At 41.0% G+C, this 22710-nt stretch overlaps 1 protein-coding gene across 1 annotated transcript in view; it reads left to right on the top strand.

The window, feature by feature from the left end:
- Positions 1-22710, top strand: part of PHEX (phosphate regulating endopeptidase X-linked) — a 110086-nt gene that overhangs the window by 28572 nt on the left and 58804 nt on the right. The window contains exons 7-12 of the mRNA XM_075775052.1: positions 3826-3942; positions 6766-6849; positions 7148-7293; positions 14029-14122; positions 18480-18608; positions 22054-22155. Coding sequence (XP_075631167.1) covers positions 3826-3942; positions 6766-6849; positions 7148-7293; positions 14029-14122; positions 18480-18608; positions 22054-22155 — 672 coding nt within the window. The remainder of the gene's footprint in view (positions 1-3825; positions 3943-6765; positions 6850-7147; positions 7294-14028; positions 14123-18479; positions 18609-22053; positions 22156-22710) is intronic.

Below are 22710 nucleotides of genomic sequence, written 5' to 3'. Positions count from 1 at the left end.
CTTTACACAACATCCTGAATGTGAGATCCCAGCAAGCAGCAAACCTCCTTAGATGACAAATCAGTTTGACAGGTGGGGGCTTCCATCCCCTGCAGTAATGAGTCTCTTAACACTGTCACTTGCTTCTTTCTTCTAGTGGTCCTGAGGGGCTCAGTCTCAGCCACAGCAGATGCTCCAATTGATAGTGCTCCTGGGTCCTCAACATCTACAAGGGCAGTGGACTTCCAGCCTTCACTGTGATGGGAGTTTCTGCTTTCCATTTTCATAGGCATAGGCTCTTCCTGCTCTTCTGCTGCAGTTGAAAGTCCAGGCTCTTGAAGCTGCAGGGTCTCAAGGAAGATCTGGTTGATCTTTCTCATCCCCTCTGAGGCTGTGTGGTCTGCTGACCTCTCACAGCTCTTTCATTTGGCATCACAGCATCTCAACAACTGCACACCTGCATGCTAGAAGACCATGGTGTCCTAGCCTCAGCAAGAGGCTCCAGGTACTCCCTGTGGCCTGAGACTTTGCAGAGCTGCATCCTTCCCGTCTGAGTCCAAGAGTCCAAAAACAAAGGGATAGTTACACCAGCGGTGCCTGGGGATCATGTCCTGTGGTGTGCGACCACCATATCTAAGGATGGGTGTGTCAGACAAAATTCACTGTCCTTTTCTCTATGAACTGCTTGCATCTATTAATAGCCTTTGGGAGCTGTGCTCTGGGCCTGGCTTTAATGTAGGACTCTCTCTGGCATGGGGTCCTCAAAGGGTGCTTGACCCTCCCTAATCTTTCTTCACTGAGAGGATGGGTGGTCACTGGAACAGGCTCCCCAGGGCAGTGGTCATGGCACCAAGCCTGTTGGAGTTCAAGGAGTATCTGGGTGACACTCTTAATCATGTGGTTTAGTTTTAGGTAGTCCTGCAAGGAGCAGGGAGTTGGACTCCATGATCCTTATGAGATATATTCTCTGATTCTGTAATCAGGAGTCAGCTGGAAGAGAGGCTGTGGGCACCCTTTGATCAAGCACAGTTGTCAGTTTGTTAGCACCTGCTGGAGCTACCTGCACCTTAGCCTTTGCCTGACCTGAAGGCAGTTCTCATGTCCCTCGGGGAGGTCCCAGTTGTTCCCAGATCCTGGACAAAATGCACAGATGCTCAAGAACATGTCAACAAAGGGGAGCCCAGAAGCTGCTGTGCCTGTGGGCTGCCTTGATGAGCTGCCCTCCAGGCCTGCCTCTTGGGCTGAATTAGGCTGGAAGGCTGAGGACGTTTCAAGAGCCCCCACTGTAGGTTATTATCATCAAGTTAACCTGAATTCATTTAATGAAGGGAACAAGAGTTCCTCAACAGATTTTGAGTATTCATTTCCTTTCTCCCTCCTGTCTTTGATTTCTTTGCTACAGCTTAGTTTTGTGCTGCTTTTCTGTGAACAGCAGTCATGAACCAATGATGTTTATCAAAGGCTTTAATGTATCAATATTTGACAATGGCAGCACCTTTTTCCCCCTCACTTGATGAAGTTCTGTGGGCAGTACCCAGCACACACAGCCCAAAGCTCAAAGAAAACAACCCCCTTGAGTTGTCAGGGGGGACAAGTCATTGCTACTGATCAAGTTTTTATAGTTTTCATAGAATCATTTAGGTTGGAAAAAATGCTTAAGACCCTCAAGTCCAACTGTTAACCTAGCACTGCCAAGTCAACCACTAAACCATGTCCCTAAGCACCACATCTACACGTCTTTTAAATACCTCCGGGGATGGTGACTCAACCACTTCCCTGGGCAGCCTGTTCCAATGCCTGACAATCCTTTTGGTGAAGAAATTTTTCCTAATAGCCAATCTAAACCTTCCCTGGCACGACTTGAGGCCATTTCCTCTCATCCCATCACTTCTTACTTGGGAGAAGAGACCAATACCCCCCGGCTACAACCTCCTTTCAGGTAGTTGTAGAGAGCAATAAGGTCTCCCCTCAGCCTCCTTTTCTCCAGACTAAACTACCTTAGTTCCCTCAGGTGCTCCTCATAAGACTTCTGCTCTGGACCCTTCACCAGCTTTGCTGCCCTTCTCTGGACACGCTCCAGCACCTCAAGGTCCTTCTTGTAGTGAGGGGCCCAAAACTGAACACAGTACTCAAGATGTAGCCTCACCAGTGCCGAGTACAGGGGGACGATCACTTCCCTAGTCCTGCTGGCCACACTATGTCTGATGCAAGCCAAGATGCTGTTGGCACCTGGGCACACTGCTGGCTCATATTCAGCCGGCTGTCAACCAACACCGTCAGGTCCTTTTCCACTGCACAGTTTTCCAGCCACTCTTCCCCCAGCCTGTAGCATGGCATGGGGTTGTTGTGACCCAAGTGCAGGACCCAACACTTGGCCTTGTTGAGCCTCATACAGTTGGCCTCGGCCCATTGATCCAGCCTGTCCAGACCCCTCTGTAGAGCCTTCCTGCCTTCAAGCAGATCAACACTCCTGCCCAGTTTGGTGTCATCTGCAGACTTGAGGGTGCACTTGATCCCCTTGTCCAGATCATTGATAAAGATATTAAAGAGAACTGGCCCCAGTATTGAGCCTTGGGGAACACCACTTGTGACCAGCCACCACCTGGATTTAACTGCACTCACCATAACTCTTTGGGCCTGGCCATCCATCCAGCTTTTTACCCATTGATGTTTTTTGCTTCCCTTTTAAATCCCCTGAGAGGTTAGTAAGATTTTTAGCTACATCTATCAGACCGGATGATGCCAGGATACAAAGAAATGTATCTACTAAAAGATTAAAGGTGGAAATGCATTGGGATATATTTTTGCTTTTGTTGGACTGTGGGCTAGTAGGAGTTGATGAGGAGCAATCTGATACCTTCAAAATGCATGAAAGATTATGCTGAGGGAGAGGTAGCATAGAAATCACTACTGTATCATTACATACAGTGTATTTTGCTAACATTTCATAGAATCACAGAATGGTTTGGGTTGGAAGGGAACCTAAGATTATCTAGTTCCAAGCTCCCTGCCACTGGCAGAGACACCCTCCACTAGACCAGGTTGCCCAAAGCCCCATCCAACCTGGCCTTGAATACTGCCAGGGAGGGGGCATCCACAGCTTCTCTGGGCAACCTGTTCCAGTGCCTCACCACACTCACAATAAAGAACTTCTTCCTTATACCTAATCTAAATCTACCGTCCTTCAAATTAAAGCCATCCCCCCTTGTTCTACCACTCCATGCCCTTGTAAACAGTCCCTGGCCAGCTTTCCTGTAGGCCACCTTTAGGTACTGGAAGGCTGTGTATACATGCTGAGACTAAAATATGCTTTATTACAATAGCCTAGGGAAAGCAGAGCAGAGCACTGTAGCAGGTATGTGTGTTGCAGTGCTGTGGCAAGAATAGAGGAGAGAGCTCAGTGGAGCGTCCCTTCAACTCCCTATCTTTTCAGCCACTAAGCTTGTACTGGTATGTACGTACTTCTTCAGTCTTGCGCTTTTACTATATGAGTTTGTGTAAAATATTGGTGTATACTCATACACATTGTTTAATCCCGCTGTAAGAGCTGTAAGTGTTGTCATTCTAATCCCAAAGAGTCATTTGCATTTCCTGAGGTTTATGCTCTGTGAACCACTGCAGATGTCTGTTGTGCACAATATGTTTACAGTGTTATTTCTCCTTTTCTCCTTGATGGCAGCAGGCATTCAAGGTAAGGAAAGTATGACTTTCGTTGCTAGGGCATAAAAGTACAAAGTACTGTACTGCTTGCTATAGCTGGGCATTTTTGGCCTACTACTACAGCTGTGCTCATTGCAAATCCAGTGGTCATTTCACTCTTTTTTTTCTTTTTTCTGTTCTTTACAGTACAGAGATGCCTTTTTGCAGTTCATGATTGATACAGCAGTGCTTCTGGGTGCAAATGCTTCACGAGCTGAATCTGATATGAAGTCGGTTCTAAGACTGGAAGTTAAAATAGCTGAGGTTGGTAACTTAATGTGGGATTGAAGCTAGCTTTAAAAAAAAAAAAAGAAAAAAAGAAAAATAAGTGCAATCCTCTTTCAAAATGGAAAGCCGTTACATCAACAGTCTTAGCAATAGTGGTTTTCGGAAGTAGAAGTGAAGAAGCAGTACCTGATGAAGAAAGGATGAACGATTTTCCTCCCCTTAGTTGTTAAACTGATTTTTTTTTGTTTTTATTCTTGGGGGAAAAAACCTTAGCCAAATACCCTCAGTCCTTTAAATCGTTAATATTTCTTAATTTTGAGGTTGAGCAGAATTTGAGTCCCAGGGGTGCAGCTATGTTGTGAATGCATTACTCTCTATTCAAGAAGCAGACCAGGCTGATTCTTTGAGGAACAGTCTCAAAGCAGGGCAGCACTGAGGTGGGATATTGATGCTTGGTGTAGTGAGAGGGCAGTGGTTACAGCAGCACCACAGTTAGTTCCTGAGCTGCTTTCACCACCTGCCCTGGAGAGGGGACAAGAAACTCCGTGAGTGTTCATTTAGGGGACCAACTGAACTTAATAGAGTTAAGCAGATCTAAATCTGACACTTGTTTCTGACTGATTTACTTGGTGACATTTTTGCCCCATAGGAGAGTTTGATTTACTTATTAGGACTTGTGCAGGCTGAAAGAGCATTTCTCCTTTCCCATATCCCTGTTTCAGTATGGATACTGGAGGAATCCAGCTCCTGGGAACTCTAAGTCCACTATTGTTTCTGCTTCTTCCAAAGTGGGAGGGAAGATTTAGCCTCAACACTTGGAATCCAGCAAAAGTTAGGTCTACAGATTTGATGCTGATTTGCAGAACTGCCAGCTGAGCTGAGGATTCTTTCATATTGCCAGGGAAAGAAGCTATCTTTCCCACTGTCCCCTGTGAAGTGCTGGGTGTCCTGTTAGCAGAGAAGCCTGTTGCACAGGACAGGTGATGCAGCAGAAAATGACTTTTCCCTGGCTGTTGCCATCTACAGGAGGAAAGGCAGTGATGCTTCTTAATGGTGCTTGTGTGCAGAATTGAGGGCCATCCACAATAGTAGTAAATCAGTGTTTCCATCTCTTTGCTGAAAGAGGAGACGACCTTTTGTCAACCCTCTAAATAAACCCCAATATTTAGTTTCAATTACCTAGCCTAGATGGACTAATGAGCAGATACTTTGTTTTGACCCAGTAGACTCGAAAACCAGGAAATGTTTCTTCTGTTTATTGGTGATGTGAAAAGAAGATGCATTTCTACCTCTGGTAGCTTTAATGTTTTACTTAATGAATATTTTACAGAGCTTTAATCCACAAAGTATATAGGTGAAATTGTCATATAAGATGACTTGGATCATGTGCAGCCTTCAGGATCAGAAATGCATAGCATTATGCAACAAGCCATACTTGCTCACGGTTACCTAATTTCCCTTTACTATGAATAATCCTCCTGAAATATAGCTGGATATTAGGCATGAGTTGAGGGGCATGGATTGTTGCATGATGCCTAATGAGCACAATGAATTATATAAACATCTTACCCTGATTTCAAAGGAGATAGTCTTGTTTGTTACTTGGGCTTTTACTGTATCCTCTGTTCCTCTGTATTCGATTTAAGTGAACATACATAATGGAGAACTTGTGTGCTCAGGAAAAGAGACAGCAAGAATAAAGGGAAGATACTTTGGATATAGGAAGGAGTGGCAGGGTTCAAGAGATCTTGAGGTTTGAATTACTGGAGGAAGAGGGAAAGTTTTGAGAGGAAGGGAGCAAATGGGTTCAAGAAGAGTTTAAAGTTTTGTCAGATAAATGAAATTTGCAGAAGGAGAGAAGAAAGGTTTTTTTTCTGTTTTTTTCTTTTTTTCCCCTGTGTGGCTTGAGCAATAGTAAAACCGCAGACACTTACTGGAGAATTTTGGTTGGAGAACTGCCAGCTGTCTGGTTAGTCTGGCTTCAATCTCTGTCCTCTTTAAACTGCACAGCGTACAGCCAGTTGTATAGGATTTAGCTTAGAGCAGGGCTGGAGCTGCCATCGGGAATTCTCGTTTCTCTTGAACACTGAGAAAAATGTTGAGCTATATGTTGCACTTGGTTTGTTTTTCTGTTACGAACCATACTGATGTCTTCGAATCTGAATGTCCCTTGTCAGTTGTGAAAGGACTTGCTTTTTATTTAGGGTTTTTTTGGCTGTGTCCTTGGACTTTGACACTACAGAGGATCTTGAGGTCTGGCTCCTCTGCTCACCCAGATGAGAGGCCTTGTTGGAGAATGCTTTAATTCATGTCTGGCCCATATACCCAGGTTTCCTGCTATGAAAATCAGGATGCTGGTGTAAAATGAGGAGAAACTTGTGTGTATCTGGCTCTTCCCTCAGAAGGAGTCAGGCCATAGCAAGAACGTGTTCAAATCCAAGAGATGAGATGGGCTTCCAACGTACCTATTCAGATCTGACCTTTTAAACCGTATAGTTTGGAGCTGGCTGACATGTCAGGATGAATAAGTATTAATGGTCAAGGTGTGTTTTTATCTCTTCTGAATCAACACGCATTTTCTTAGTATAATCAGAGCTAAAATTGTTCTAATATCTTCAAAGACGACATGCAGCTCATTACATTCCCCAGTAATAAGTTAAACTGACAATGAACTGTGCTCCATTTCTCCTAGTTAAATGCCATTCTCAGAAAGTGAAGTTAATGCCATGAATGCTTGAAAAACAGATGGTGACATATTTCTGCACTGGGATTAGGATGGACAGTAATGATGTAAGAGCAGGTCCTTGCAAGATAATCCTTGTTTTGATGTTTTTTTTCTTGTTTCCCTCCCCCCCCCAGATCATGATTCCATATGAAAATCGAACAAGCGAGGTGATGTACAATAAAATGAACATATCGGAGCTTAGTACCATGATACCACAGGTTCGTTGGGGATAATTGCAAAATTATTTTTTTAACATCTGACCTATAGAATTAAAATTGCCTTTAGTGCACAGAGCAGCCTGTTAAAGGGTTATCATTATGAATATGTGCACTCAATTACAACATATGTTCTTTTAAATAGTTATGACTTTACTGAGGTTTGAAAACACACGTAATGACAAAGTGCAATAGTTTCTGAAGTTTTAATAAGTAACAAGTAGTCTCAAAGATGCAACATCGTTAATAAATAATCTCTCCTCATAATCTTCTTTAACCAGCCTTTTCTTTGTCATTGCAGTTTGACTGGCTGGGATACATCAAGAAGGTGATTGACACCAGACTCTATCCTGAGCTCAAAGATATAGGTCCTTCAGAAAATGTGATTGTCCGTGTTCCCCAGTACTTCAAAGATTTATTCAGGATACTAGAAAATGAAAGGAAAAAGTAAGGCTCCTATGATGGGTCCACCCACACTTATGAGGAGACATCAAATGCTGGGCTTTTCCTGGGTTTTTCAGGTGCTTCAGATATTCTTGGAATCAAGTATCTAGGCAAAAGTCTGCTTGGTTTTGTCTGAGTGATATAGATAGTAACTTGCGTGTAGCAGGAGAATTTGCAGTTTTGATATCTTTCTTTTTTTACTGAAAACATAGATTGCAGTAAAGCTGTTTTTTGCAGATGCATTCAGCATCTCTTACTCGTGTAGGGTCTTGTATCTTGTGAAATCATTTACACATGTAGAACATAGTGGTAAAACGCAGGTAGTTCAGATTAAACATAGTAGATGTGCTTTGCACAGGGAAGCAAGTACCTTTGGGTAGTGTGATGAAAGAAATGTATGTGAAGATGATATCCCCTTTTGAAACACCATTATTGATGACATCTAAGCGATTTCTGTGATAATTTGCTCTCTGCTGAGGCGTGTTGCTGAAATTATAAAAAATATTGTAGGCTGTTGTGTCCAAAAATCATTCTTTGCTGATTGTTCAGTATGGCCTCAACTAAATTTACATTTCAGAAAAAAAGACTAATTCAGAAGCATTATTCTTATACTGTTGCTCTGTCTCCAGTGACAGAATGCTTGCATTAATTCATAGTACCTGTAAAAATAACAGGTAGATCAAACAATAATAAAAATAAAAATGATTGATCTGCCTACAGATCATCAAACATCCTTACTTCATAAAATTCAGACAAATATTGTTAGTGTGTCACCAGTTTTAATCTGCTCAAAAAGCCATCTAAATGGCTTGGGCTGTCCATGCTTTGTATCTCAAAGTCAGTGGAGATAGAGCAGTGATTTAGAGGATGCACATGTAGCCAGACAACAGAGAATTAGTTACTCCCTGTATACAAATACACCTACATGCAAATATATCCTGCAACTACAGACTAAATACCTGGAGGCTCTTTCCATTAGGGTCATCTTATTCAGGGAAAATCTGTCTCTGAGTGTTGAAGAGAAGTTCAGCCAGCCTGTGTGCCATGGCAGAGGGAGGCTGGAGTAATAATCAGAAGGAATGGCAACGCCTGCCGTCAGCAAAGGTGGAAACCAACTTTCTAATTCCCACGGGTCATGGGGGTGGGCAAAAGCAGTGTCTGATTTCCATTGTATTCAGGCTGCATGTCTTACGCATATCTGGTGATGGTTTAGGCATTTTCTGCTCAGTCTTACCCTAAAAAATTTGCATCATAAAATGCTAGAAATGGCAAATAGAGTGCTAAACTCAACCCAAGCAGACTGCAAGTTCTTGTACGTAAAATCCATCCAAACAGTCACTGCATGATAACAAAGATCATGTTTATCTATTAGATGATAATGTTCATTACTTAAAATGTCATAGTTTGCTCCAGAAATAACCTTGTTATCTGGCCTGAGAAAATTAGGAAATAATCTTAATGTGAACTCCTAACGATGAGGTCTTAACACTTCCCTGTAGGGTGAACTCTAAAAGCTTAACAAGGATAGGTAATCTCATTTGTCATTCTCCATATAATATTTTAAAAGTTAAATTAATGCAAACAACGTGAATTTGGTTTGTTACAGTAAATATCTAGATCAATCAAATTCCCAGTAAAGCATTCCAAAATTTTAGACTTGCTTCAATGATTAGAACATGAATTAACTTCTTATCATTTCAGGAGATGCAGCATCATTAGAAGCAGCAGGTATTTTCACCGAGTTCATATTCAGTCACAAACCTTCTATCTGTAAATTATACTTTCATTCCAATGCCTTGTGTGTCGCCTTCCCAGATGAGCACCCTGCTGGCATGGGTACTGTTCAAAATGGCACAAAAAGATGGTTCATGCCCCAGTGATCTGCAAAGTACTCTGTGAAGTTTGTGTTTCAGGTGGAGGGAAGAATGGAGTGAAAATTAAGTCTGGCTACAGGAGCAGTTCTTGGTGATGGAGGTGACAAATCATATGGACTCACAATCATCATATTAAAAACTGCTCCCTCGGAGAACCTGCTGAACAATCTTGAATTGTGAAATCATTCACATGGCAGTGTTACTAGAAAATAGCACACTGGCAGGGTGTAGAGTGAATTTAGTAGAATAAGGCTGTTATTTACTTGACAACTCTGCTGCATATAATCAGGTTACTGTGTGGAGCTTGAAATATGTGCAGCGGTGTGGTTCAGAGGTCTGTCTGAAATTCCCAAGCCAGGGCACCGCTGTGAATCCAGCCCAGGAGCATGGCGCTCTGTAGCAAGCTGCCCAAGAAGCTGAACAACTAGCCTGCAGGAGCTTCCATCAGCCCTGGGCTAGCTAGTGTAGGTCACGTCAGGTGTTCAGTGCCAAAGTCACACCTTCTTCGTAAGAAGTCTTTAGGGATTCCTTCAGTTTTTTAGTGTACCAAGTGATTTTTAATGGAGTTTATATCTATTACAGGAAGAAGAGGTGTATGTTGAAAACACAGATGTAGCTGTGGTGTAAATGAGATAATGGCAGAGCTCCAGTACAGCTGTGCCTTGCGAGGGGGGAGATGGGACTGTGCTGGCAGCAGTTAGGAGCTCCTTATATCCCTTTCCTGTTACCTGCGTGTTGGTATTTTGAGTGTGAGCCTTAAATAGCATACAGTAAATTGTGTCCTCGTTGGAGACGTTTGCAGCTGCCGAAGGAAGCAGCTTTGTCATTCTCATGGACGTCAGAATGAATAACTGGTTTCCTTTGCCTTACCCTACCCCATCTTTGCAGTGTGGGACAATTAATAGAGAAGTACTCTGTAATTCCTGCAGCACAGGAGGAATTTTCTTTAGAGATGGATGGGGGCACTAGATGTCCTTTCTGGTCTTAGCCTGCCTCTGAAAAATTAGAGAGGGAAGTTCCAGTAATTTGACTTGAACTTCTGCCTCTAGCAATGGAGACAGAAGTTTTCCAGTACTTATAATTTGATTCATGACTCAATTATGAATACAATTTTCAAATAGATCTCAAAATTTGTGAAAGGGATCTTTTTCCTAAAATGTCAATTAATTTGTCCATCTATCTCATATTAAATCTATCCTATTTAATTGCCACCATGTCGGTTGATTAAAATATTACAAACTCACAGAATTTTACATGAGCAACCTACTTTATTCCCAGACAGGGTAGAGCATTCCTTAGTAGATATTCATAAGCGCTGGTATCATTTTAACTGTCCCAGCAAACAAGGTCTCTACCACTTCCTTTGGAAGTGTGTATTGCAATAATGGTCATATTGGTTTAGAAAGAGCCTACACTTCTTTCTGTAACAGTCATTTCGAAGTTAAAATAGGGGACTATGTGCTGTGGTCTTCCAAAAGGTTACGACAATAAATGCTCTGGTCTTACTGAAAGAGCAGAAAGGACCTGTATGTTTTATTTTTGTGTTGGATTTTACTCCATGTGAAGAGGTTAACTTCTCTGAGCTTATTTGTGAAAGCTGTATGAAAACCACTGCAAGATATGCACTGGAGGCATTTCATAATCAAAAACTGTCAGTTTTTAAACCAAATGAAGATGACCAATTGATTTCAAGTTTTAGTTAGCCCCAAAGGTAAAATTATCATCCCCCAAATAGGTAAACAAATTCAGATAAAATATGGTTGGTTTTGTTTTGAAAAACAAAGAACACTGCCCCTCAAACAACCAACAATACCCCTCAACTTTTCCCCCTTTTCACCCTCCCCCAGCAAATAAACCTACCTCTGGGCTTTGAAGTGAAACCTTCCTGTTTTATGCATCTTATGCATCGGTGGATTCTAGTGCGATTACAATCAGGAATTATTACAATCTAATCAGACAGCTTGGTTTTAGGGTGCGTCAGCCTTCTTTTCCTTCCCAGATTAAAACAGACCTCAATTAACTGTGGAATATTTCCTGAAACTGACAGCTGCCTTCATTACTTATGCCTGATACAAAAGTTTTTGAATTCCCATTGATACTAGTGTCTTTGAATAAGTCACCTTTTTGAGACTCATCCTTTACAAATTTCAGTCTTTCATTCGCTACCAATTTGACCGAGGTTTCCCAACTCAAAGGTAAGGAGAAACACTGCCGGAAGAAAACAAGCAGCACGCAGAAGGGAGAATTGATTTTTTTGTAGCAATTAAGTACTGAATTGTAACAAATAATTGGTTTATGATGGCGGTCTGTTTAGCTGAGGTTTTTTACCTAAGACACTTGATCGAAATTAAATCTTTAAACCTTTTAATCTGTAGGACTTGCATAAATACTGTATTTGAATCAGAGAGTAGTTACCGCAGAAGCATGGATGCTCCTCAGCTGTGCTGAAATACCTGAGGCAGAGCGTTGTGAGGCACGTGGAGTACGAGTCATTTACAAAATCAGTGAGAGCTGAGCACTTCTAGGGTGCTTCAGTTGCCATTGTGTGAGGGAATTTCACATTGTGAGAAATGTGTTAAGGGGACAATTTATACTTTCTGGTATTTTGTAGATTGGAATGAATTTTTAATGGCCCTAAGCATTATCTCAAAATGGTTCAATCATCTAAGCAGAGCTAACTGTTTTGGCTTTTCTAACCTAACGTGTACTGTGTTATAAATGTACATTATTCATGCTAAAAAGCTTTTTCAGATATGTTTTATGATTATTGTGGGGATTTTTGTGTACTATATGATATATGTGCATACTAAAAGAGGGAATATGCCCAGGGTTATGTGCCATGTCTAAAGTTACACCGAGTTTGATGGGATGAATTCAGACCTGAGTGCCCAGGAAATGAAATGGGAGAAAGACTTTACATTAATGCTTTGTGAAAGCCTCTCTCCACAGTGTGAGAGAAGAGGAGGAGTATAAAAGACAGGATTTATAAATCACAGCAACTCTCTACACCCCTGTAGAAGATGCCACTGTCCACAAAGACTAGTGAGTAACAGGCGCCTGCCTTTGAGGTGACAGTTGGCTTGAGATTGCACCCCCCAGTTTTCCTGTGTGAAACGAGTTGACCATGTTTCCGACCTATAAGCATATGCAGACTTAATTGATGAGAAGCACCGGCTTTGCCCAAGCTGTCACCGATGCACAACTGCCATGCAGGTTCACACGAGTGTGCACGCGTGTGCTAGCTTCAGTTCAGCTGGAGCAGCCTGCGGGGATGGCCAAATCCTGATGTGATGCAGAGCACCTGCCTTCCCCGGCTGCTCAGCGCTGTGCTTGACCAGACTGGTCCCCAGTGCACGTCTCAGCCAGCTGGTGGAGAGCATGCAGCCACCCATCTGCTCCTGGTGTAGTGTCCCACTTGGATGTGTGCGTGCTGCTGGAATTACGGGGTTAGCACGTGCTCAGTCACTACTAGAGAATACATAGCTATAGCTTGCCTTAAACCTCTCCATTCTTGCCTCTTTATCACCTCCCCACCTGAGCAACCAAGAGTGTAAGCTTGCAGCAAAAACATATCTTGAGCTGGAAGTTTTGTATGGATGAACTGGAGCTTGGTTAGAGGCAAAACTCACGTTACGGCTCAGGTGAATGCTGCTGCGAAGACAACATGCCCACAAAGTGTATTTAGAACCCGTTATGATTCAGAGGAGGCTACAGCACGGGAGGTGTCCATGAATGAAGCTGATGGAGTGACAGGGTAGGAGCAGCTATGCAGCTCCACACCTATGGCTACAGGAGGTTGCAGAAATGGGATTTTTAGAGATTTTTTTGGAGAGTTGTTCAGCCATAACAGCATCTTCTGTTGCAAAGGAGCAATTTTCATCCCTATGGAGAAGTCTGTGGCTGCCCAAAATGTTATGTATATCCCAACGTACAGCAAACAATTTTTCAATTTCTGTAGCTTTAGAGCAATGACTACCCTTGAAAAATGTCATCTATAAGACAAGATGAGGATAATACTTTTAGGCCATTACTGGCCTTGTTATGAGACTGTTTGAAGTTGAATTGCCTATTTCACAATACACCTTTACCTCATACAGCCACTGCTGAGCATGGAGAGAGCTCAGTCTAGACTAGATAAATCCTCCAGTCAAGTGCTTGAAATTTTAGAAAAGGGGCATGGACGTCAGGTCTCCTGGGAAGTTTGAACAAGTTCTTCCTGGATCTCTCAGCCTCAGCTCTTATGAGATTCTTGTTAATGAGACTTCCTTTTTTTGGTATTTCAGCTACCCATCTGCGAAATAAGAGTGGTAATACTTTTAATAACTGTATGGTTAGTAAGAACTTTTAAAAGCATATTGATAACTTCTAATGAAAGACACAAATATGAGATGATGATGGTATATATGGGATGGACTGTTATCTATTCTGTTTTATAGTTACAATTCATGTGCCCTACTAATGAGAAGAGATAACATTCACTTTGATTTACAAAAGAAAAATCAGTTATTTTCATATCTCTGGATAGAACTTTTATGCAACTATTATTATGACACAGTTTTGCCACTTCTATGGAAAATGAAAACTGCCTTTTGAAAAAAGCATTACCTAAAAATGACATACTAGGAGATGGACTCATTATAAATATCCCCTAGAAAATGGTTATCATGGTGCAATTATGTATTAACTGGCTGTAATCATACAGATTCTTCTGTGTAATAGGGATTTATCAATTTGGTCATCACTCATTAATTTTCAAGGTGAAATTTCCACCATTCAGTTGAAATGTTTGTAGAGATATTTCTGAGTGCTTTGCGGTACATCATATGCATTTAGATGTCTGATAAAAATATGTCTGATTTAACAGGACTCTTGCCAACTATCTGGTGTGGAGAATGGTTTATTCAAGGTTATTTAACCTCAGTAGACGCTTTCAGTATCGGTGGCTGGAATTTTCTCGGGTAAGTTAGAGTTTTTATAGCATTTACAATGGTACAAGTGTTGACACTATTGATTTCCCTTATAGATGCTTATACCTTTGCAAAACATGAAATATTTTCCATGCTGGATAAATTTCTTGAATAATCTTTTTTTTTTGTTGTTGTTTAAGACTGTCTCTAAAATAATTAAGACATACATATTCCTGTATATGACACTAAGGAAAAAAATGTCTTTTAGGTTATATTAAGGAGTTTTGGACACCTTTCCCCTAAAAAGCTTAGTCCTGTTATGCACAAACTTGAAAGCTGGTAAGTTTTTGAGCTATGTGCCAGGGCTGTGACTTGCACTATTCCTGCAGGCCAAACAGGTTTGGCCAAAATCTAAGCTTTTGAAAAAAACTACTGTTTTATGTGTGCATGAATATAGCTCTGGTAAAGCAAAAGTCTAAGATTTCATGTTTTCTAAGCTTGCTCAAACTGCTGTCATGCTCTAGTGCCAGCATTACATGAGCTCTCCAACATATATACATGAGCCATTTCCACAGAGAATCCAATGAGGTGCCTTTTAGCTTGGGGTTGCAGAACCCCCAGAAGACGTTAGTTAGTCATTGCCCCAAGCTATGAGAGCAGAGCTAATTATCTCTTAAGTAATGTGGGCATTTATGTAAAACACACACATTTGATTAGGTGAACCCTGAATAGAAAGCCACCCTGATAATCCTGTGGGCAGCATGAGGGGTCTTTAAGCAAACCAGGGATGAAATTGAAACCGAAAGGTGCTTTGTCACCTTGTTTCCATGCCACCTTAGTTTAGATAGTGAACTTTTTGTTTGTTGTTATGAAAATTAGCTGCTTGGTGACATCACGACAACAGGAGGCTGTTATGATGCTGCCAGTGATGTGGCACAGAAGGTGTGGGTGTTCAGTCCTCCCTGGTGAGGCATGCAGGTGGCTAATTGAAGCACCCATAATGTCTGTCTTGACTGGTACTGGAATAGTTCTGAGCTGATCACATACCTAAAAATAAACTCCAAAGAGCTTGATGGGAACTACACAGAAAAGGCAGTCTCTTATACTTCTGAAATCATATTCAAATTAGTCTTGTTAAAGATGCCTGTTTCTTTATGCAAAAAATGTGAGAAACTGGCTGTCAGAACCACAGCCACAAGTTTGTAAGTGTGTCCTCTCCTGTGACGTTCCTTGCTAGCCAGGTAAAATAGATTGATGCTGGCCATCAGCCAGTCTGCAGCATAATACTGAGTTATACTGAGTTATACTATGGCTAGAAAAATTCCTGGAAGGAAACTTTAAGCTTTGGATACTGTGTGTTTCAATGTGGTAACTAGCTGCTGTCACTTCTTTGGATACTTTCTTCAGAACCTTAGGGAGAAATCTAATTCAAGTTGATTCAATGCTTATTAATAATATCATCAAGGGTTTCATGTAAGTGGTTGTGAAAACTTAACAGCACAGTAAGGGCAGTGAGCCAGCAGCTTATTCCTATTATCTGCCCCTGGGACCTGGAGATGGAGAGTTAGTTAAGTGCAGTAAACAGCAATAGCTAATCGTTAATAGCTAAAGTTAAGCATGGTAAACAGTTCAGGGAACAGACTTCACAAGTCAGCAGAAAGGACATGAGAAGTGGAGTCCTAGGCAAAGGCTGTGGAGAACAGATTAGCTCAGTCAGAGGCTGGAGGAGTAAAGGCACACAGGTCCTTTGGGATCATAAAAAGGACCCACCAACCTCTTGCCAGGTAAGTGAAGAAAACATTGAATGACTACTAAAAAGACACGACCATGAGATGAATTTTGGTGACCCTTAAAGCAAAGGATATCTTTTATTCATTTAGTCAGCCGGTCAGCCTCACCCATCGTGAGCATAGTATTTTTTTCACCAGGTTCTCATTTTCTGTTGGTGGCTTTAACATCTCACATGTAGAAACCGTAGCATCAAGACACTGAAACTCTTTGCAAAGAGAGGGAAAAAGCCATGATGAAACTTCAAAAACCTTCAGGTTGAGAAATGGGACAAACCTTCTGACTCTACAGAAAGTGCTTTGATTACCACATCAGCAACTATCACCAGCTCCTCTGCGGTGGTGCTTTGAGTCCTAGCAAATGTGCGGTGGTGCCTGGGGAAGAGATCAGTTAACTGTGTTGTGGAGCTCTGCATTGACTGGGAGGGCTTGAAACCTCATATTTATAGTCACTGTTGCTACCTGGAGCACTGTGTTTTAAAGTGGTACATTAATATTAAGAGGACGATTTTGAGGGAGTTCTATTTGGCTGTTGTAACATAAATATCAATAAAGCAGCTGTGAGATGTAATCTGTTCCTCTCAGCTCTATTTTTATTGGTCTCACAACCTGTGTTGCCTTTCTGTCCTCCTTACAGTCAAGCCTCCCTCAAAATAACAATAATTATTATGTTGCAATAATAATATGTCACAGTCTAAAAGCCAGCTCCGTCTCCTGATTCTTTCTGCAGCTGATGTGTAGTCAGAGCTTCCAGAAGGAATTTCAAGCTCTGATGACTAATGCTATGACTCCCCTTCTTCCTCTGTGCTAGGAAAAAGCTCCATTGTGGTTTTACTTGGACCCTGGAGACAAATTTTCGTGTCCCTTTTTCCTTCCTTCCTTCCTTCCTTCCTTCCTTCCTTCCTTCCTTCCTTCCTTCCTTCCTTCCTTCCTTCCTTCCTTCCTTCCTTCCTTCCTTCCTTCTTTCTTTGCTGTGTTATATATGAGGGTTGAAGGATTTGGAAAAAGAGTTTATTTTCAAATTTGGCTCTGTTTAGGAAGCTATTACCTTCTTATTATATATTGGTTTGCCCATTGTGGTTTTCTTACAGAAGCAGCGTTCTCTCTGTCATTGAAAATCTATTAGTGCACATACAGTATTAATAAAAAGCATTTGAAAATGCAATTCACTGGTGTATTTAAGTATGAGTCATTGATTAAGCTTAATTACAGACAATATGATGGAGAAAATCAATCTTTGAACTACCAAAATATCTGACCTTCAATAGCTGAGTGCTAAGGTACTCTGGAATTTTCCAATGAAATCTTTTCCTATTGGAAAAACAACAAATCCAAACCCTTCAGTTTTGCTAGAAATTTAATCTTGGGCTCAAAGGAAGAGAAGGCTGGGAAAAATAGTAGGCTTAGAAACTACTAGATCAGTGCTTAAAAGGCTTGTTTAATCTGTGAGAGGCCAAAATCCTATCCCGTCTGAGCTGATCTGGTGGTGACTGCACTCTGGTTTTACACAGCTGACAGCTGTTAACTACTGGACTGGGATTTTGCTGCTTCTCTGTCAAAAAGCTTAATAAGTTCCTTAAGCAGAAAAGGAACTCTTTGAACCTTGAAAACAACAGAAGTTTCTTAAATCAGCACTGGATTTGCTATTTGCTTACATGAACCCATCTCATATTTTGTGTTGTGTGTACTTTTTTTTTTTTAATGAACTTCTACCTTGACAAGAAAATGTAATGTTAGTTGGGTAAGTGTCCCCAGTAACAACATTCTTCCCGTGAGAAACTGAAACCAAGGCAGCAATGTGCTTGAGCTCTATTTTGCCTTGTTCATTGGTGTGTTGACCATTCTTGGCTATTTCTCTTTTGAAGGTCATGCATGGCGTTATAGGGACATCAACAAAGCCTGGAAGGGTCTGTCTAACTACCATTCTTTTAGTAAACTATGCAACCTCTTTCTACTGTAACATGAAGCAAGATTTTTTGGGGACAAACACATATTCAGTGTTCTTGATCGTTCACATCTGTTTTCTCCTGAAAATACTTTGGGAAAGGGACTGAAAGCAACTATGTCTTTTACACAGGCTGTGGTAAGAGTAACTAGACAGGTAAATGGCAAAAAGGTATGGACACATACCTACCAATGTTAGACATCATTAGTTAGACAGATAAGTTTGTGGCAGCGGAGGGCTCTGTAGGAGGTGTTTCATGAGGACTGACCTCACTTTCATGAGGATGGTCTCCCGAGGCTTCTCACCTAGTCAGTGGAGAGAGGAAAAAAAAATTTTGGACATATCTCAGAGCAGGGATTTGCTGGAGGAAAGTGTCTCTTGATTGAACACTGAAAGACTTCCAAAATTAGTCTAAAATTTTCACTTGGGAATGCCTTCCTGTAACTAACCCTCTAAGTCTAGTCTCTAGGTCATTACCATTTTACTATTTCTAACTTTAAAATCTTACAGCTATTTTGTGGGGGTCAAAAGATTTGTCGATAACTGTAAAGTATGGCTATTGTTTCTTTTTGGTAGCTCTTTGACAAATATGCTTTACATTATACTTTATGTGGATGCAGACTTGTTCTTCTTAAACAGTATGATTTTATGACTTCCTACATGCACCTGCCAACAGGTGATCCATGGAACCACAACTTTGCTGCCCCAGTGGGATAAATGTGTGGACCTTGTTGAAAGTGCGCTCCCTTACGTTGTGGGCAAGATGTTTGTGAATGCCCATTTTCAAGAAGACAAGAAAGAGATGGTGAGTGCTCTGAGATCTCTGTCTAGAAACTTTTAAGGTCTCACAAATTGTCTCTGATGTTAGACTGAAGTTAAAAAAAGAAACAAGATTCTTAAAAATTGTTTAATTGAACTAAAAAAAAAAAAAAAAAAAGTCACGTTTTTGTCCATCTGGGCACTGCCCATTCTTTGCATCTGCAGCCCTTCAGACAAATATGTAGCCAGATCAAAACCAGGGTGAACCCCATTAATTTGCATAAATGACAGCCAGGCTGTGCAGGAACAGTGTGATGGGTATTGATGAGAAATGATTTAGTATAGCTAGTGTAACTCATTATAGTAAAGTTTTTACTGACTAGTTAAAAGACTAGTCAAGATTTCTCTGCTTCAGGGCACCCCCTTTAAAGCCGACTGTGCTACACCCATACTCTAAGCAAGAAAAATGTAACTGATATCTGGCCCAAATTAAGAGAAACTTAGAGCCACATAGTGAGAGTTTATATTCGTGATTCAAATCGGTTTTGCTCAACAGTGAAAGAAAGTATTCTTCTGCACTCCTGAGTCGAGAGAATAGCTTTTAGCTGGATGTTGATCCTCACTCTAAAACTTCAAACATAGCTACTTTATCACGTCTCTTAATAACTTATTCAAATGATTAATTACCCTTCACAATAATTTATGACATATTTTCAGTTTATATTTTTTCATAAGGTTTTCCAATATCTGCTTTTTCAGCCATTGATTTTCCCACAATAATCAAATTAAAATTAGCTAATTTAGTCATTGAATTTAGCTCTCGATGTGCAGGAGAGGCACAACCATTTAGGAAACATGTGAAATAGCATCCTGTGCTGGGAGCGACAGCTCTGTGATAGTCCTGCACTGCCCTGGCTCAGTAGCCTGAGTTTGTCTGTCTGACTATCTAGTTTGGCTCTTTTCTCAGGGCAGGACTCCATTTTAGACAGACCAACACTCTGATTTGGCTTCTCCAAATCTCTGTGATGTGTGTTTCCCTCTCAGGTTCTGCATTTCCTTTTGCTACTTGTCTCCATCTTTTCAGTTCCCTGATTCTTGACTGAATTTGTAATGTGCTATTTGGCAGTTTAGTGGCCAAAATATTTCAGTGACCTCTGCGCAGGCTAAGTGGGAAGAGAAGGAGAAATGTATGCTTTATGGAGGGGATGGGCACTTTTTCCCCTCATATATGAGGGAAAGTTATGAGAAGCTGATAGAGAATGTTTTTCTGTTGAAATGTGACCTAATTAAAATATTTCTTAGTATGCAAATTCTTTTCAGACCAAATATTTAAAAAATTATCAAGTCTGAATTCACAGTAGTATCCATAGTGTAGATCAGAAGATTCAGATCTATAGTGAACTGCCCATGGAGATAAAATCAGATGCAAGTGAAATTTGTTGCAGTCCATCCAGAAGTGTGCTTTTCAAGTTAATTATTTGTGGTGTTATCATTTTAATTTCACTTGTTTTCAGTTCTATTTCTTTTTCTCAAGCAATAAGAAAGCACTTGAGAAAAGCACTCTTACGTATATAGGTTTGGGGGTTTTTTTATGCTCGTGGCATATATCTGTCTATGATAAGCAAATTCTGAGTTATAGATAATACGGATTCTTTTTCCTCCATGTTTAGTCACTGATGTTTCATGCCTTAGATACTTCTCTCCTTTTATCAAGAAAGACATTATTTGTGTCTAAATATAGCACTGTTTCTAACCCAGAGTGCCTGCAGCGTTTCTTACAGCTATGCCCGAGCAGTTTCAGTAATAACTTTGATAGCAGGAATAGGTTTCTCCCCCTGCCCCCTGCAGCTACAGCTGGTGCATGAAGCCTAAGTATACACCAGGGCCCAGCTGTAGAGCTGGAGTTTGAACTTGTAACCTCCAAATATAGGGAGTTCACCTCATTAGTGCACTAAGTTAATTGAGTCAGTGCTCTGTCATCAATATCTTTAAGTTACCCTATTCCCTGGGCTGCAGTTTACTGTGAATGTTGACTGTTCAGTCATATTTAATGCTAGACCTGTTCCAGTTGTCCCATATTGTCTCTAAAAATACAAAAATGTTTTTTGTAAAGGGTAGGAAAAAATGAATAATCAAAGGAGCTTTGCTATATTTTGCCTGGCTCCACCCCAAATAACGAACAGTTCCAGATTAAAATATACATCTGATACATAAATGACAATTTAGCTAAAGGTAACGTTACTTTCCAGGGTTTAGTCCTCACTTTTAATGACATTTCAGAACTACCAGATCTACAGAATAAAATTATATAGATCTCTGGTACTTGACATTTTCATTATTTTTAAATGTAACATAACTGATAACACAAAGATCCAGTAAGTCTTCATGTAATGATTATCTGTCATGTCTTGTGCTATCTCAACTCTGGTTTGGTCTGTGCTAAGGGACTCCAGTGATGGCTGGATCCCCCGAATCGCCTCACTCTTGCAATATTCTCAGTGGCTATCTGTCATGAGGTTCACCTATTGACATAAATAGAAGCAGCTGATTACGTGTGCCTTTCTGGTCTGTGCTGCCAGACAGATGCATAAGCGTGAGGACATTGCTGCTCTTTAGACTGGTATAATGCACCTCATTCATTAAATTTCTTGTTCTCTGTCATTTCAGGGTTTTCTTAGTGTGCATACTCACTAAACACTCCTATTATTATTTTTTTCACTTGTGATATGCTCGTGGCTTTGTACAGGTGTCCGCAAAACTATTGTTTGTAGAGAACCTGTGAGGAAGCAGCCAAGCTCAAACGGTTGTGGGTTTTCCTGGCTTTGCGCAGAAGCAAGCTCGCTCTGGTGGTTCAAGACCACAGAAGCGGTCAACGCTGCTCTTTGTTGTGAGCCATGGCCTCTATCCCTGCAGTAAGAAAGGGGTAGGAGTAATTCACAAATAAAGCTAAATATGGGCTAAATATTTGGTCACTGATTTGTATTTGGATCATGATAGTGTCAGCCCAAATTTGGTCCTTTGGCAATATTAATAAGACGTCTCTCAGTCTGACATAAACCAAACAAGGCTACAGATGCTCTCTCGACAGAAAATGCTTTATTTGTGCAATTGCCTTGCAGATGGCGTATTCTTCTGCATGGGCTAGTGCTCTAGAACCAAAGTGTCAGAAATCTCCCCAAATCACTGCATTTCTCCCAGTATTTTTTATGATTTCAAGGCAGCCATTCTCACAGCTGTGACATGAAAGGATCAGCAATGAACAGGTTGTGTGGTACAACTGAAGGAAAAGAAAACGTAAAGAAACTTATTTTCAGAAGTATCTGAGGACTGGAGAAAGAAGAAATCAGCCTTCAAGAAAGAACAGCAGCAACTGATTCAGAATCATTCATGGTCTAACCAAATCCATTGCTCCTGCATGCACCAAACCTTTTCTTATAATGATTCTGGCATGACATATTTTACTGGGGAGTGATTTGCTAAATGTTTTGCAGATGGAGGAGTTGACTGAAGGAATTCGCTGGGCTTTTATTGACATGCTGGAAAAGGAAAATGACTGGATGGACTCTCAAACAAAAAGAAAAGCTTATGAGAAGGTAATAAATAAAAACAGTGGGTGGGTATATTCATGTTACGGTAAAGATCTGAGTTGAGTGAGAACAGAATGTCATGGATGGTACTTGCAGTTCCAGTTACTTTTTTTTTTTTTTTTTTTGTGAAAGGACATGTGCCACATTTGTTTTGCTAGAAGCTGAGCCACCTGAGCTCCTGCTTCTCTGCTGAAGTTATTTTTGTTACCTCATTCTTCCTCCCTTGCCCCTATCTTTCCCCACCTGGCTCTGGCTGATGTAGACTGGGAGCTCATTTCAGATTTGCATGTAAAGAGGCTTTTCTTGATAAGGTCTTCAGCCTTGATTGGGATGTCAAAGGTGCACCAACCTACAAAAATGATGTCTAAAAAATTTGGGTATTCAGTGTGAAGATGGAGGCTCCAGTCTAGAAAGGGACTATGAAAATAGCCCAGGTCTTGTACCTTCTCCAGCATCATGGTGAGAGGCCTACCTTGAAAGCCATCTTCCAGCAGTGCAATGGCCATCCCAGCTGAACACCCATCTCCTAGAATAATGCCAGTTATGAAGTGTTGTGGTCAA

Source organism: Balearica regulorum, chromosome 1 (genome assembly GCF_011004875.1).
Source record: "Balearica regulorum gibbericeps isolate bBalReg1 chromosome 1, bBalReg1.pri, whole genome shotgun sequence".
Classification (NCBI taxonomy): Eukaryota; Metazoa; Chordata; class Aves; order Gruiformes; family Gruidae; genus Balearica; species Balearica regulorum.
This window is presented reverse-complemented; position numbering and strand designations above follow the sequence as displayed.